At 39.4% G+C, this 16,920-nt stretch overlaps 1 protein-coding gene across 2 annotated transcripts in view; it reads right to left on the bottom strand.

Moving 5' to 3' along the window:
- RNF217 (ring finger protein 217) overlaps positions 1 to 16,920 on the bottom strand; it is a 63,127-nt gene that overhangs the window by 7,593 nt on the left and 38,614 nt on the right. Inside the window, exons 3-4 of one of the 2 annotated variants that reach the window (XM_052781166.1) lie at positions 12,843 to 13,007; positions 5,257 to 5,458 (exon numbers count right to left, since the gene is read on the bottom strand). In XM_052781166.1, coding sequence (XP_052637126.1) covers positions 5,257 to 5,458; positions 12,843 to 13,007 — 367 coding nt within the window. The remainder of the gene's footprint in view (positions 1 to 5,256; positions 5,459 to 12,842; positions 13,008 to 16,920) is intronic. The other variant, XM_052781167.1, reaches the window with a different exon arrangement.

The raw sequence follows: 16,920 nt of genomic DNA on the forward strand, positions 1-16,920 counted from the left end.
ATCATTGTGTCCTGGTTTCAGCTGGGATAGAGTTCATTTTCTTTCTAGTAGCTGGTACAATGTTTTGAGTTCAGTATGAGAAGAATGTTGATAACACACTGATGTTTTCAGTTGTTGCTAAGTCATGTTTAGACTAAGTCAAGGATTTTCAGCTTCTCATGCCCAGCCAGCAAGAAGGCTGGAGGGGCACAAGGAGTTGGGAGGGGACACAGCCAGGGCACCTGACCCAAACTGGCCAAAGGGATATTCCATACCGTGTGACGTCATGCCCAGTATATAAACTGGGGGGAGTTGGCCTGGGGGCGGGGGGGATCACTGCTCAGGAACTAACTGGGCATCGGTCAGCGAGTGGTGAGCAATTGCATTGTGCATCACTTGTCTTGTATATTCCAATTCTTTTATTATTATTGTCATTTTATTATTGTTATTATTATCATTATTAGTTTGTTCCTTTCTGTTTTATTAAACTGTTCTTATCTCAACCCATGCATTTTACCTTTTTCCTTCCGATTCTTTCCCCCATCCCACTGGGTGAGGGGAAAGTGAGCGAGTGGCTGCGTGGTGCTTAGTTACTGCTGGGGTTAAACCATGACAGTATGTTTAAGCAACAGAGCCACTAAAAGCATCTACTTACAGATCACAACAGTCATATCTCTGTAGATTTAAATTCTAATAGAAGTTTGCATCTGTTTTAGAAGATGCATCCTATCAAGTATATACAGGCGACTTCTTACAAATCAGACTGCCTTAAATGATAAAGTTGCTAATGAAGGTTGGATCCTAGAAATACAAGCTTCCTTCTGCAGTGCTCAAAGCCATGCATACATAAAGTGAATTGTGCACTCTGTCCTGGGACAGGAGAACATGTCAGATCTGAAAACATGGTGCTTTCAGATTTACCTATCTGAAATGCTGTGTACCAGCCAGAACACTTTATTTGCTTTAACGGCATCATTACGTCTTGTGTCCTGTTACATACCCATGAAGGACCTAGCAACTGATTTTGAATATAATTCATCCAGCTGAATTCAGGTGGTACTTGAGTGGCATCTTAAGTACACATAAGACAGCTGAACATGTTCTTCCTTTCTGTGCAATTCACCACTAACCCCAGTTATAACCCAACTTTCTGCCTTCACTTAGCCAAATAATTACTATGAGAATGAAATCTCTAAGTCTGCTGGGACTGAAGGTTAAAAGCAATTTCACCTTACTGTACTGGTCACAGGACAAAGTTTCTCTAAAAAAACCACTGGCTAAAGAAGGGAGAGAAATGTCATCAAATTCAGAGACGAATTCTGCTCCCAGGTTTTCTTCTCCCTGCGATTTCTATTACCTTTACAAAACCACTGGTTTACGAAGAAAATTATGTTTAAATTTATGCTGCCATAAATGCTTTTCCCTTATTTTTATTACAGAACAGTTTGTGACTGTAGGCACAAACACTTGCTTCTCAACAGAAACCATGGTAGCACGCCAGCCTGCCATGAAGTGTTCTTTCCTTTCTACACACCCCACCCACCCAGATTTGGTAGAAACAAGCCAAAAAACCTTCACTGCACAAGGCTACAAAATCATCACACTTACTTAAAAAAGTATTTCTTCTCCAGAGCACAAAAGTAAAAAAAAGTCACAGAAGAAAATGTATCTAGCAACACCTCAGCAGTCTCCCACTGAGGAGATAATGTCCTCTTAATTTCCACTACTTAGCTAACTAGCAAAGACATTTTACTACAGGAAATCCAACCTTTATTTCTTCCTACATGTTCCTAAAATTTAGAGACTATGCTTTTAATGTCCTATCTCTCTGCTACCATCTCCTCTTTTTAACATCTTCTGCTGACTCTCAGAATGGAACCAAAAGCCAGGCTTCTACAGTAACACCTACTGATGATAATGCTCCCCTCTTGCCTGATAAAGCCTTAACGTATTTACATTTACAGTTCTAGCTACTCGGACATCCCTGAGCCTAGGTGTGATCCCTAACTGGAATTAAACATTTCTGGGTTTTCAACTTGATCTTAAATGATTAAGACAAGGAAGCTTAAAAAAGAAAAAAAAAAATCATGGTAAAGAAGAATCTGATAGATTATAAAAGAAAAATATGAGAAGGTAAGCAAGCTATTATTATTTACTCGATTCCATGATAATAGAAGTAACCAAGGAAATTATCAGGAATCAATCAATAAAAAAAAAAAACCGACAGAGAAATAGAAGTATTTTCTCCACATAACACATAGTGAAATCCTACAGCCCCTACCAGAGATGTTATGGAAGCCAAAACCTAAGAACTTTACAAATTACTGAAGGATACATCTATTGATAGTTATTAAGCAAAGGTTCAGATACAAACCTTAACTAAGAAATGTCTACAACAATGATTACTGGAAATAGACAGGCAGTGAGATCTTATTTTTAAATGACCACTGTTGGGGACAAGTCACCAGACAGACCTTTACACTCGCCCAATTAACACGCACAGATCAATTCTGTTGAAGTTTTACAAAGACAGCTGATCATGCCAGATTTCCACCATTCGGGATGGCAGAATCCACAAACTGAACTGACACTGTATCACAGTTAGAGATTATACTGTCTCAAAAGAAAAATGTAAGGAGATATAATCTTACAACAATATAATGCCTTCTTAAAAAAACGTGTGCGCATCCACACGTGCACTTTTGTGGAAAAAAGTACAAAAATCCTAGACTGGCTCACATGTGCCAATCATAGCCAAAATCTAATCCAATGCAGGAAGAGCAGTGAGCTGAATTCCTGAATTCTAATCTGATGTAAATTGTTGAAACTTTTTTTTTTTATTTTCATGTGTGAGTTCTGTTAGGGCTCTGGAGTGTTTTGGTAGTTATTCGTAAAGCGTATCAGGATCAATATTAAAATTTAGAGCTCTAGAGACGACAGGGATTTCAGGTCATGAGTATCAATGCAGAATTCTTTGAATCATTGTCAACTTGCGTGTTAACAAGCTATTGTAAAAATGAGGGCAATTACTACATGTGCTGGCAGGTTCAGCTAGCTCTGCCTCTATTCAAATGATGACCAGTCCTGTAAGAAATAGCACTGTGTGACAGAGGTAGTCCTGGAGAGAAGTTTTTAACAGAAAACCCTATGAGAAATTTAAGCTGAGGCTTTGAGCTTTGCTAATCTTTCTTGGTTCACTAATTAAGGCAAACTACAAGTACACTAGCAAACAGGAAATGAAAGTAAAATATCTTATACCTTCTCTATGCATGTTATTTATAACTATGAACATACACATCTTCACCACTGAACTTTAACTCATATAGGCTCTTCCATGTTTCTTTACTGCCTCCAAGTCACTGTTTGCAAATAAACTAATTTTCTTTCTTACTAGTAGAAGCTGTTTCTTTTTAAAAGGAAAAGGTTGTGTATTATTGTTTCCTAAAACAACAAACAGGGAAAATAGAAAATAATTTTAATAGTAGCTACACACATGCAGTACATGCACCTGTATTTTGGACTTTGTGTGTGGCACTAAAATATGCCAACTGCATATTTGGATACCTTACATGGAAACCATTGCAAAAAAAAAAAAGACAATAATAATAATAATGTTATTTTTTGCAGATCTATGTCACGATAAAACCGACTTATTTTATATTTGTATCTCCGTTGTACATAGAAGGCTTAATCTTGGAATAAGGTTACCCATGATTCTGCACGTGAGCAGCACAAACTTGGTAATGTCTCTGAGCATAGTCCCTTGCTATCATAGATGCTAATTCCATCAAATGTACCAAGATGTATTTTAAAACAGCTTACATTGTTTTCCATTGTGGCTTTTACTAAAAGCTCTTCTGAAACCCTACTAAGCGCTTTGAAATGGTTCTTGAATTTTAAGCCTAAATTTATTCATGAACAGTTAATACTCATGTGCTTTAGTGCCAGCATTGTCTTTAATCTTCTCATGCGCTGGAATTTATCTCTACAAAATGTATCAGGAGTAGGCACATCTAATCATTCTGAATTTTCATCCACTTTACTATTTATTTCTGTATCTTTAATTCACCTCTCTCAAAGCTTGTTCTAAAGCCTTGCAAGTTCCTGAGGTCAAAGTAATGGGCCTGGATGACTTACCGTCATTTGTTAAACAAGCATTCCAGGTTTGTGAGTCTCCCACAACTTTGCAGAGCAGCAAGATCGGCATTCTTTTTTAGCTTGTGTGCCAACTCTTCTGTTATTCTAAAATGGAAATCACCTAGTTTTCTTACTGGAACATGTTTGGCTCAGGAGTATTGTTTTCACTGCAGGTCTGCTGACTTCTATTTCCACACATTCACTCTCTTACCTTTACCTCTACATTCAACATCACCAATTGATTAAGCTCAAAGCATTTCCTCATCCTAGGTGAATTCCAAGTCATCTTCAATTTCTATGCCTTAATTCAAAGTACAAAAAGTCCTATGTTCCTCAGTAGGTCCCCAGTTTTCGACAGTTAATACAACCATTTCCTGTAACGTTATCAATGGCCTTACATGCTGTAAACTCACTACAGTGACTGAACTTAATGTATATGTAAGATACCACATAAGGTAATAATCTACTTTATTACCTATTTTTTTTGTGCTTTTGTAGGTTGAGACAGGTATACATCTGGGTCAATAGCAAATTAGGAGTGCCTTTTTTTTTTTTTTTTTAACATAAAAAAAGTCAAGCTTTTGGCATCATATTCCTGTGAGAGAAATTAACATATATAGTTGTATTTTGTTTTAAGCTGGATTTTACCTGAACCAAAGCTAACAGTTAAAAGATAAGTGTCCTCCTATTTAAATGGGCAAACCTGAGTGATTTGGTTTTTCAAACCCAGATCAGGTTCAAATCCAAACAACGCTTTGTTCAAATGGATCCTTGACACAGAGGTTCATTTAAAAAAGCTTCCTGCTCTGATCCACTTCTATATGCTTTTAGAATAATGATCACAGCCAGTAACATGCTTATTGGCAGTATTTTTCCAGTATGCTTACATATTATTAAAAAAGGTTAGGAAACAGAAGCTACCAGAAGAGGACACAATACTTATTCATGCACAGTCCATCGAAAAAGGGAGCGCTAATGCTTTATATTTAAATATATTTAATAAACTGCCTTCTACATAACTAAACAACAGGCTGCCCATCCGATACTTTAAACCACCAGTTTTTATTTAACTGTTATTGATGCCCTCCACCCAAATCACCTCATTGTGCAGCTCTCCACAAAGAACATTTATCCACTCACCACAGACAGAGCCTCGCACTAATCTCCTTAAATGTGGTCTCTCGGGGAGGTAGCGGTATTTGCATCCAAAGATACTGAGGTTTGACGTGTGATCTCCGAAGAACCGGAGCTGGCGGTATCTCTCCCCACAACGGTAACAGAAATTAGTGTTACACTGCGAACAGGTCATGTGGTCACACCCTTCTGTTCTCTGGATGTGGATCTGTATGAAAGGAAGAAAAAAAGAAGAGATTATTTTTTCCCCCCTCTGTAAGCACAGGAAAGCAGGCACTAACCACCCAGTGCAGTCCATGCATCAAATGAAAAGACGCTGCAAGCAATGCCCCGCTTAACTAAGCATTTGCATTAATTAATACTGCAGCTGTCCTAAGGCAATAATGGTTTTCTAAGGCATGGTTCAGAGCATCAAATACGAGTTATAGTTGTTTCCAGATTTCCATACATAATTTTCCATATAATCCTCCTTCTTTGTTTAAACATTCTTTCTATCAGATGAGAAAGAGTGATCCCTACCCTTACTGAAAATTTGTTTTTATTACTGAAGTAGACACATTAGCACCAAACTTTATTTAAAATAAAAGCAGCACAGTAAATATAGTTATGAACTCTGTTTGACCCTTCCACAGATGGGTTTCCCTCTTATGCCACCTGTGGCCCGATTCCCTTTCCCATTACCATCACGAATTGATTTGGCATTTTACAATAAACACTAGAAAGGCTCTGCTGTTAGAGTGAATGATTTGAAAAGTATGGATTTTTTTTTTTTTTTGTAAAAAAAAAAATAAAGATTCCACAAACCGTATAAAAGAATTACACCAAGCTTTCACAATGCCCGCAGTACAGCATGAAGCTGGGCTGCCTAGGTTCTACATCCATCTTTATGCTGATTGCCTGCATAAATAGCTCCATTCCTGTATCTCCATGTACTCTCCTGCAAAACTGGTACATTTACCTATTTGCACAGATTTGGTAAGGCTTCAGTTTTAGTTAATAGTTGTGAGAGTCTTAGGAGAGAGGGTAGTCCTGGGGCTGAGTATTTCACTAAATCGACTATGATTACACAGCTACTGCTAAATCTTGCCAACTGAAAATATAGCTAAATGGGGTGGTAAACACACACTTTTCCTAGCTCACAAAATTGCTAAAGACTCCTCTGTCCCGAGACCATGCTCCACGGTGGAATGGCAGATAAAATTACCTAATAATTGAGGTTGGAAGTGACCCTCGGAGTTCATCTATTTTAACCCCTAGCTCAAAGCTGGGCTAACGTCAAAGTCAGATGAGATTGCTCCAGGCCTCATCCCACTAGATTTTAAAAATTTCCAAGTATGGGTACATCACAGTCTCTTTGAGCAACCTGTCCCATGCTTCACCACTCTCCCTGGGAATATTTTTTTCCCTGACATCCAACTGCAATTTTATTTGTTGAACCTTGCAATGGATAAACAAATGCCTACCGAAATTCTTACCCATATCTACATGTATTTATCTTGCAGGGAGGTACAGGTAAAGACAAGGCATCCCCACTCAGTGGCCCTGCAAGCACAGAGACGCTGAAAGCTCAGCTACAACTGCAGCCTCTCACCTCGAGAGCGGCTTGTGACTCCTGGGGCATCCGACATTCTTGGGAGGGTCAAGGGTGTTTGCTCTCTGGTGCTGATCAGGGTTCATCTGGGATCTGAGAAACCTCGCTCACCCAAACAGCTACTGAAACTAGCACTTTAAACACGTAACAAAGGGACGTTTTCCACCAGCACTACTTCAGGTAAAAGATTCCAGGGTAGACATAGTTAACAGTAGTTCCAGGTACACCTGCCAACTTCCCAGTGCCAACCGTAGTGATCTCAGAATTCCTATTTCTACACTTTCAAATGCTTCTTTTACACACAAGAGGGCAAAAGACATTCACAAAAGAAAGGATTGGGCTATAAAACATTACATTCTAGTGGGCAAGTATTCTACTTGCATTCATCCCGTAGAAGGGATGCAGACAGACTGACCAAGCAATTATCTCCCTCCACCCTGAGGGATCACCAACCTGCTGTATCCCAGGTTCCCATGCTTTCCAGAAGCACCTGAAAAAATACCGTTGCTGATGAGCTTTATAAGCCACTTGACTTCAAAACTTTCACATTTAAGCACTGACCTCAAGCAAAGTGGAAAGAAAGGTCTACCCAATATTTTAGCGACTTAAACATAACTTCTGAAGTTATACACTATTTTCTTCCAAAAGGGATATTGTCAGTTTGACTTTCACTTTTACTTTTCAGGTTTTATATGAAAAAATGTTGACCCTACTCATGGAACCATAGTTTACTTAATTTAAATCCTAAGAGATTAACTTGAACTGAAATTAAGGAATTTCAATAGTGACTTAATGTATTTCAACAAATTAACTTTAAAATTCAATTCCAATTAGTTTTTCAAGGGACTGAAATTCAGACAGCAACTATAAAGAATTTTGTAATATTAGAGGTACCTTTCCTTATCTGCTGATTCAGTGACATATCTCCATCTTCACAATGTAAATGAGGGAATTAGATCTTAAGACACTAATGAGAATTACCTGGTTGTTTTCTTTTCTTTTTGAATCAAGACTGTTGAACTCTCCTTTCTCTTCTCCAACTTACCAACCCAATCTATTAAGTTACCATCCAACCTAACTGAAAATCTGTACAAGCCTGGAGCCTATAAAAACCCTAGATGCAAACCAATACTACCTTGTATTTCAAAAATAAATTCATTTTCTTTGGTAGTAAGAACTTCCAAGTTGCTGCTGGCAATAGCTTTATACATTCTGCCATCAATACCTTTCAAATACCCGCCTCTTGGACACTGCCTGCCATCCTTCTACCCACGCTTTCCTAGAAGCATCCCAGCTCCAGTTAGCCAGGCACCACTCCTGAATCACTTCTGAATCTACTTGTTTCTGCTCTAAATCCTCCAGACATACCGTCCTCTTAAAACACAAAGAAGTTGATAGAGGATTTATTTTCTTACGGACACACTGCAGTTACACGTACTTTATCTTTGCTTCTTCAAAAAGTAAAGTATTAAAAAACTTTTAGCGAATACTTATCTGCACATCTATAACTGTCTTCAAAAGCTGCAAATTTGGAACACCTGGTTGTACCTCCCTATATTTTTTGTTGCAAAAAACTTTGCCTCTTTTGGTGAGGAGAGACTTCATTAAAAAAAGTCAAATAATAAAAAAAACTCCAAACCACCTTAGGTGCGGGACTCGGACTCCCTGTCATATGCACGCAGACTGACAACGCCAGATGAACTCCGCACGATTCGGTCGGGCTGCTTTCAAGCCTAAGACGTGACATCCCACCAAATCAACCTCAGCTCTGGGTTCACACGGGCATGCCTCCCTCCCCGCAGGATAATCCACTGACAGAGACGGACGACAAATCTACAGCTCGGGAAAGCGATGGCTGATGGGTCAGATACCACGCGAGTGTTCCTGCTCCCTTGGCAATAGCACGGCACGCAGCAGGCAGCCGCGGGAACGCGCGGGGCTGGGAACGCGGCTCCGTGTGGCGAGCTGCGGCCACGCAGCAGCGGGGTTCGGAGGCGAGGTGGGAGCACGACGACTGCAAGCTCAGTTTCTGCCTCCAAGCTTTTCAGTCAGCGTTACTGGCTTCATCCTGCACCCAGAGCCTGCTCAAAGCCAAAGACGGACCCTCACCCTACGGGGAAAGGTCGAGTCATTTGGAAACCCACGAACGGCTCCCAGAACAAGAGGGGAGACACTTACACACCGACGGCAAAGCACGCAGAGCTTAGAGTCTTAAGGAAACAACTGAAGTAGCACAGTGGCTATTTCAGATCTCTCACTTTACAGCCCCTCTGCATGTTACGTGCCCTCTCACAAAAATCTTCCAGGGAAATCACTTCCAAGAGATCTGAGGGCGAGAGTGGCCATTTCTCCTCCACTCTTTCTGAAGAAAACCTGGTGCGCAGCTTTATCGCTTCACATACACGCAAGAACTCTCCTCCCTGCAGACGATGAGAACTGACTTGCAGACCACCTTCAAAAACTATGCCCCGAATTATTTGATAACGCTCATATTAATCCAAACAGTGAATCTGCAGATAAGAAGTACATAGTCCTTGATTTGCATTGACATCCTTGTTTACTTAAATTTCTACTGTCGTTCAAAGATTTCTAAGCTAGAGCCGCTGTTTGGTGTTTCCTCAGACAGCGTTGTTTTTGAAATCTGTGGTACGATAACACCAACATGAAGTACTTCCTTGGTTTGCTGTACTGTAAAACCACTTGTGGAAAAAAGGCATCTTGCTGCAAACATGTTGTTGCAAGAAATTGTAAAAAATAAAACCCTAAAACAGTAGTGGGGAAAGACAAATAAGGTTATGGATTTTATGAAAAGGCAAGGATTTTATGTAGCAAATATGCACTCACTAGCCAGCTCCCTCTAGAACAAGACCAGCACTTTTTAGACAAGTCTTGTTAAGAAAAAATATTTTACGCTGAGTTTCTCAGAATAGTGTGTAATAAATTTGGAAAAGGCTCTATTAAAAACAAAAAATACGTCAAAATTAATTTAAGATATAGTTTTAAAAAGTAGCATTTTGCAGTATTTCCATACTGACATATAGTCACAACGCGAATCCACAATTATGTATTTTGACGTGTAATATTTTTATTTGCTTATGTCAGCATATCTTGGAGAGACCAGGTAAATATAAGCTATTCCTATTAGAAGCACTAAAGCCATGTCCACCTACAGGAAAAAGTAATCAAGTTTAAGCTTATTTAACAGTGCCTGCTACTATTCACATTACAAAGGATGATGTTCTTTCAAAGCACCTACCAAAACCACCGAAAAACTTGTCAATACTTGCCTAGGGATCTGCCTATACACACCCCACCCCCCCCACCCCCCATAAGAGTGATCCCATTTTCTCGCCTGCATGCCCAGACAAGATAATAACTGTGCATTCTACTTCTCCATGGTACGGCTACTTAAAGAAAGAGTCTGTGTGTGTATGTGTCTGTGTGTATATATAATTATCTCCAGAAGACATCTGTAAAATATGGTCACAGGTCACAGTTTACACTGTAATCAGTATCACACTTTGGAAGCTACCAGTAATTTTACAAGTTATCTCAGTAAAGAAATTCTACCTCTACTGAAATTTCTACCTTTAATTTCCATTAGCTTCAGTTTTAGCGTAAAGATTGGACACTGATATCTTGACACTTACAATTTAATCTTGACTTTTCCTCAATGTGTTTGTCAATTTTGGCTGCTGCAAATTTTTATCCAAAACATGAAGGAGGTTCTTTAAGTAGACTATATGCACATATCAAAATAAAATATGTTGTCACCTGAAATGTTGCCTTTGTGGATCCAGAACAAGGATAAATCAAATAGTATGTTACCAACTCTGTTTTCTCTGTCACTCTTTTCTCTATTTTATTTGGAAATATGACAGTCATCTGATTCAATCTTATTTTATATACAGGTTTGGGGAGGATAGCTGGAGAGAGAGGCAGAGAAAGTATTAGCTCCAATCCCCCTGACTTCAAATTGTTAACTGTTGGTATGTTTATCCCCATGTGCCCAGACATCTATTAAAGCTTTGATGAAGAATGCTGCATAAGATGTATTTTTTATAACTACTCAATAATCGATTCACAGAGAAAAAGGAAAAAGAACAGTACCACTAACTGCTGGCTAAGTGGTTCTTTTGATTACTTGCTAGTTCTAGATTTGATTTAAAAACAAACAAACAATGTGCTGATATAAACATTCTGGAGGTTGTAGGCAGGAAGGATTTTTTTCACCTCTGAAGAAAAAGTATCAGGAGTGGGGGTAACAATACAGTTTATGAAAAGGTTGAACTGTCTCTTCAATATTCACTTCTAATACCACATTACCAGAAAGGACTTGTTAACAAAAGTTCTTTTTCTGGGCTAGTTTCATAACTTTCCATACTGCCTCCCACCATGCAGGAGGTTTTATTTTCTTTTGATTAAGAAAAGAAAGCTAAAGTCTTTTTGAAATTAATAGCCAAACTCATGCAACTTTAGGCTTCAAAATGAGCGACTTAACCTGCCTAAGCTTCAAGCATCCAGCCTTTCCTTTTAAAGATGGTGAGAACAGTTGTATATTTGGCATTTTAAATTTGAAAGTTATTAAGGATAAACACGTTACTGTTAGCAGTTGTAGTTCCTTTCTCTTTCCAGCTAGCAGCCCTCTTCCCCCTGCTTTTCCACATTCATACTTTTTTGCTTGGTGCATTTTATTCTTCTTTTTTTGGACAACTTATTTCAATAGTTACATCATTCGCATTGTCCTAAAATCTGACTCTGGACACAAGTCAAAGAATTAAAACCAAAACATACTACTTCTCACTCCAAAAGGAACAAAGTTTGTGAAAGGATTTTACTGTAAGACTTCCGAGAAACTGAACTTTTTTAGAACTGGCTCAAACCTATCAACTCTTACCAAACAGCAAGCTGTTAAAACTCTGTTAAAAAGTCACGTGTGTGCAGGAGGAAGGGTAAACAACCAACTGCTGATTTCAGAGCTTTCCAAATTTTTCTTAGTGTTTTGAAATCTTTCAATTTCAAGCTGTGGCATCACAGGCATTTCTTTCCCCAAGACCAAAATAAAATACTTAGTAAACTGAAACATTCTCTTATTTGCACAGGGTAAGGCTCAAAATATGACATAAGTGTACTTTGGACATTTAGAAGTAAATCTTCCCATTCAGTATTTATTTCCTACCAAATGTTCCAATTTCCTTACTTTGTCCTCTCCATGAAGTAGAAGTGGAGCAACAGATCGGTTCAGATTAGGTATTCCCTTTCAAAAAAAAGGACAGTCTCCCACCACCATGGTGCTCTCAAGGTTTTGACTTACTACTCTGTCAGTAGCTGGAAATAAGTGCTGTGAAAAAAAATAGCAAACAAGCATAATGGCCACCTTCATTAAGGGCAGCCGGGGCAGGGTGTGCGGGGCTGCTGCATCTCATTTGAGTAGTGGGAAATACTTCCTATCCTGGAAGAGATTAATCACATTTTTAGGGTGTGGGACTGCACTTCAGTGTTGACAATTAAACTAAATCATGAAAAAGGCTTGTGAAGAACTGACATTTAATCCTAAAAACCTTCTGGTTTTGCCAGATCTTAGTCTCCTTTAGTTAACTTGTTGATAGAGTACTTTCTGCCTTACTCAGAAATTGAATTCACCCAAGCTCTTTGGAAAACCTGACATAGGGCATCGTATTTCTCTACAGCTTTACATTTCTTTAAAGCTTTATTTTAGGAATAATTTATTCTGTAGCACACATTCATTATAAGCGTCCATCAAAGCCCCCTCTTACGATTTCCGTAATGTTTCTTTTACATGCAGAGATTCTGCAGAATCAATGTGGGCACCAGCAAGTGCAACATCTGACCTGTTTTTCTCAATGGGTCATTGACAAGAATCTGCACAGCAAGCGTGAATTTCATTTCCAATGCTGAGGAGAAGCTACAAATGTTTACTTTAAATACATATTTAAACGGTTTGAAGCCACTACCTGCAAGCCAAGGGAGAGCAGCTCACCTTGCATTTTGGACACTTCTGGGCATTCCTCTGCCCGTGTTCGATTTCGTTGGCCCAGTGACGCAACAGCTTGTCTCCCTTCTTGTATTCTTTGCAGTTAACGCCTTCATGCCAGGGAGAGTGGCACTTGAAACACCAGACAAATTGGCAAGATGGACACTGGATCTGTACAAATGAGAAAACACCACACGTTTGCAAGCTGGGCGCTGACCCAACTGGAAAGCCCGTTTTAAAACCACTGCTCTTCCATTAAGAGAGTAGCTGCCCAGCAAAGGTCTAACATCTTTTGAAAGGTCCGTTTCAAAAATGCAAGAAGTTATGGAAGCTAACTTGTTCTTTTTAAAAGAGAGAAAATACAGAACTAATTGCTAAAGCCAGGAAAGGCCCCGATCAAAGCACAAGTAGCTTGGTTTAAGCATAGGAGCTGCTTCCCGAATTTACCGTGTGGCTCAAATGCCAAAATCCAAAATCCAGAAAGCTTACTCAGTTGCCTCCAATACATGTGAGATCACCTAAAAATTAGCAGCCAGTTTTCAGTGCGGTGGATCTCAGCCTTCTAGTTATAAACGTCACTGCCAAGGCTATTACCAGGGAGAACCTGGCCTTCTGAAGGGGCTCTACAGAGCCCAGAACGGGTTATGAAGCTTATATTAAAAAAGGTCCTGGGAAAAGGGACCAAGAGCAAGGGTCTCAACCAAGGGCCACAACTGCCTCCTGGAAGTCAGGCACCTCCTTTTGCAGGGCGAGCTGAGGCTGTGCCAAACAGCCCGCTTGCTACAGACCACACCTAATGGCAAAAGCCACAAGCCAAGCTCCTTAAATTGAGAAAGGATCTATTCTTCCCGCTCCCTGGGTTTTAAATCATTGCGTCAAACAGGTACCATCGTCATCATGTCTTCCTCCAGAGCATGGCAATTTTTTTGACAAAAGCTATGGCAGCTGCTGTGTTTGTAGAAGTAATAAATAGAGGCGCGTTGCAGGTGCTTATCTGATGAAAGACAAGCCTCCGACCTGGATCGTGACTGAGGAGAGCAAGAACTAGAAGCCACATTAGACACAGGCATATCTAGGTTCCTGCATCATCTTCACTTTTGCTGTATTTGGCAGCAAAACGTCTCAGCCTGAAAGACGGGAAAGCGCATCTCTCGAGCGACTGCTGAGCCCTGTCCACCAGCTCCAGCCCCTGCCTGGCACTGCCCTGGCTTTGTACCAGCTGATGGACGGGACCGAGGAATTCAACCAGCCAAAAAAAAGGCTTTTTTGGTTGTATCTGCATCCAGACCTCATTCACCACCGAACCACGGACGTGTCTGTGCTGGCCACGCGTGGTGTGGGGGTGCTGCTCAGGAAACTACATCCTAGGGTGTAGTCACATGAGAAATCTCCCAAACTTATTTCCAAAGTCCTCATTCCCACTAGCTGCTGTGCTCTCTGCTCAGACACATCGACTATTGATGTACTGCCTCGGCTCCAGTTAGAGTCCAAAGTAGGCGCTCTGATCTCCTGTAAGTATTTTGCTGGGGGGCAGCCAAAATTATTATTTATATGTGCAATGCCTACATCCGTCACTACCAGCATACTAATACAAAGCTGATCTAATCTCTGATGCATGACAGAGAAATGAATCCATCTGCTACCCTTAATGCTACTCCCCAAGTTCTATACACAGAGATAGCATTTAGTTTTTTGCCTTTAATATTTCACATTAAAACCCTAATTGACACAATGGCTCAAGCTGAGCATTTTTATTACCCTAGCTGACCTATTTTTCAGTGGTTGTCTTTAACTTCACCTGTAGAGAGCAAACATTTGGGGGTTTTTGTTGGTGTTTTTTTGTTTTTGTTTTTTTTTTACACTGCAGCAGTGTCTAACAGTCATAGTTTCATCTGTATAGTGATGTATCTGTCTGTGCAGCACTGTTTAACCAAGTATTTTACCTTTAATAGTGGACTGTATGGTGTGCTGCTCAACCCATCACTTCAGCTTACCTCTTTATGCCAATCCACATCTATAAATCAGCAAGTGCAAGCATGGTAGTTAATGGTTAAGAAAATTAATAATTTTCTCACTACCCATAGTGAGTTTCCCCCTTGAGGATCCTTTGCCTGGGCATAAGGCTAAGTGCAAAGAAGGGAAGCAGCATCAAGAAATTGTAACATTTTCTTCTTATGCAACACATTAACATTTTAGTCAGTTACCATCTACTAGTCATTATCCTTGTAAAAAAAAAAAAAAATCATGCACGCATGTAAGTGTTAGAATACATACACTCCCTTCCTATCAAGCAGACTCAAAGGCAGTGTAATATTAAAATGGATGAAATTCTGATATCCTGTACCCAGTGCAAGTATGACTTACTGCTTTCTATAGCTACAAAGTGACATTTTTGCTAAGGCACACAGTAAGATACCTCACACAGAAGAAAAGGGCACTTCTCACATGCTTCCTGTCACTGAAATAAGTTACAGATGACACAGGTAGGCAGCCCAAAACCAGGAAAGAACAACAAATGAAACTTGTTTGTAAGGGAACAACACATGAAAGTTCCAATGTGTGGATTACAAATATGATTATTTTTTGCCTGAAAACACAGTAATGTCTAAGGCCAAGATAAGTATAAATCAAAAGCAACACAAAATACAACCGGTGCCTTTCCTCCGAGTTGTTGGTCTACTGGCCCAGATGCTAAACCGAAGGAAATACACTGTCCTGCATCTCTGCTTCCCAGATGAATTCTCCTAATAAAAACAGCTTAACAAGAAAGAGGAAAATTCCTACTCTGAAGAACCTAAGGAATAGGATATTTATTGCTACTGACCAAGCTAACACAGAACACTGATCTATGTTTCCACAATACTTTAGAAACCAATATGCACAAGATAGGTTAGATTACTAGCAACTATCCTGCCCATTATCTCCATATCTTTTACTTTTTTCCTTCTTCCCCCCGCCCCGAGCTCTGAATTTACGTTTTTCAATAAGGCATGTCACAGTGACCTACTACTGGGGAGACAGATTATAGCAAGCATTGCATTGTATTATTCAGTATTTGTTATGCCTCAGCCAAAGATGGAGCTTGTAGCCACAATTAAGTGTTCTGCAACCTAAAAGCTTTTATCAGTTGCAGTATTTAGACATTTGAGATAAAACACAAATGTTAAAAAATACAAACCCAAACCAAGAGATCTGGGAAGCTGCAAGTTAAAGCTTCTTTCTTCAACAAAATGCCAACAATTTAAAATGTAACTTTTGTGGGTTTGGTTTTGTTTTGTTGGGGGTTTTTTTGTAAAAATCTGACACAAATTCATTGCAGGCTCTATCCTTTTATTATAGCATGTATATAATTGCAAGAAATACAGCAGCCACCAGGATATATATTTGATCTTACACATGCACACTGACATTAGATGTTTCCAAATACATTACTTAGAAAGTACTGAAATAGAGGATGAGGCTATAACCACACAAACTCAGAATAACATTTATTACCATGAATGGCCCTGACTAACTGAAGTAAATTAGTGGGAACTATCTACATTACCAGGTTTGGAGTTCCTAGTTTCCTCTTCCACCTGCCACCCCTGACAGTACCTTCCTCAAAACTGGACTGGTAAATAGTCTTTACGTTTTGAATGGGCCACTTAACTTCTCTGTTGTTCAATACTGTCTGAACATACATTAAGCAGGCAAAGAAAACTATGTTCTTTTAAGTACTTATGAACCTTATTTTTCTTGGAACTAGTGGCCCCAAAACAAAAGCTTAAACCTATTCAAACTTGTATGCAGTGTGACACCGGTGTGCTTAAGAAATAGGAACACAACAGGGCAATTACAGCAGTCTTTCAGATTCTTATCCCATTCTTTCTCTGGTTTTCTGAAAGAAAAAAAAGTCAAATATGATTTGCTTTATGCTTCAGTATTAGTGCATGAAATCATCATAACGAGGACACAGAAATGCTATCCACATATAATTTAAAGCAGTAAAATATAGTATAGTCCAGCAAAGCAGACAAACTATATCTGAAAAAATCCAAAACATTAATCTAGTATTTTTTCAAATATGTTTTTTTCCTCCCAC

The sequence above is a fragment of the Harpia harpyja genome, chromosome 3 (assembly GCF_026419915.1).
Source record: "Harpia harpyja isolate bHarHar1 chromosome 3, bHarHar1 primary haplotype, whole genome shotgun sequence".
NCBI lineage: Eukaryota > Metazoa > Chordata > Aves > Accipitriformes > Accipitridae > Harpia > Harpia harpyja.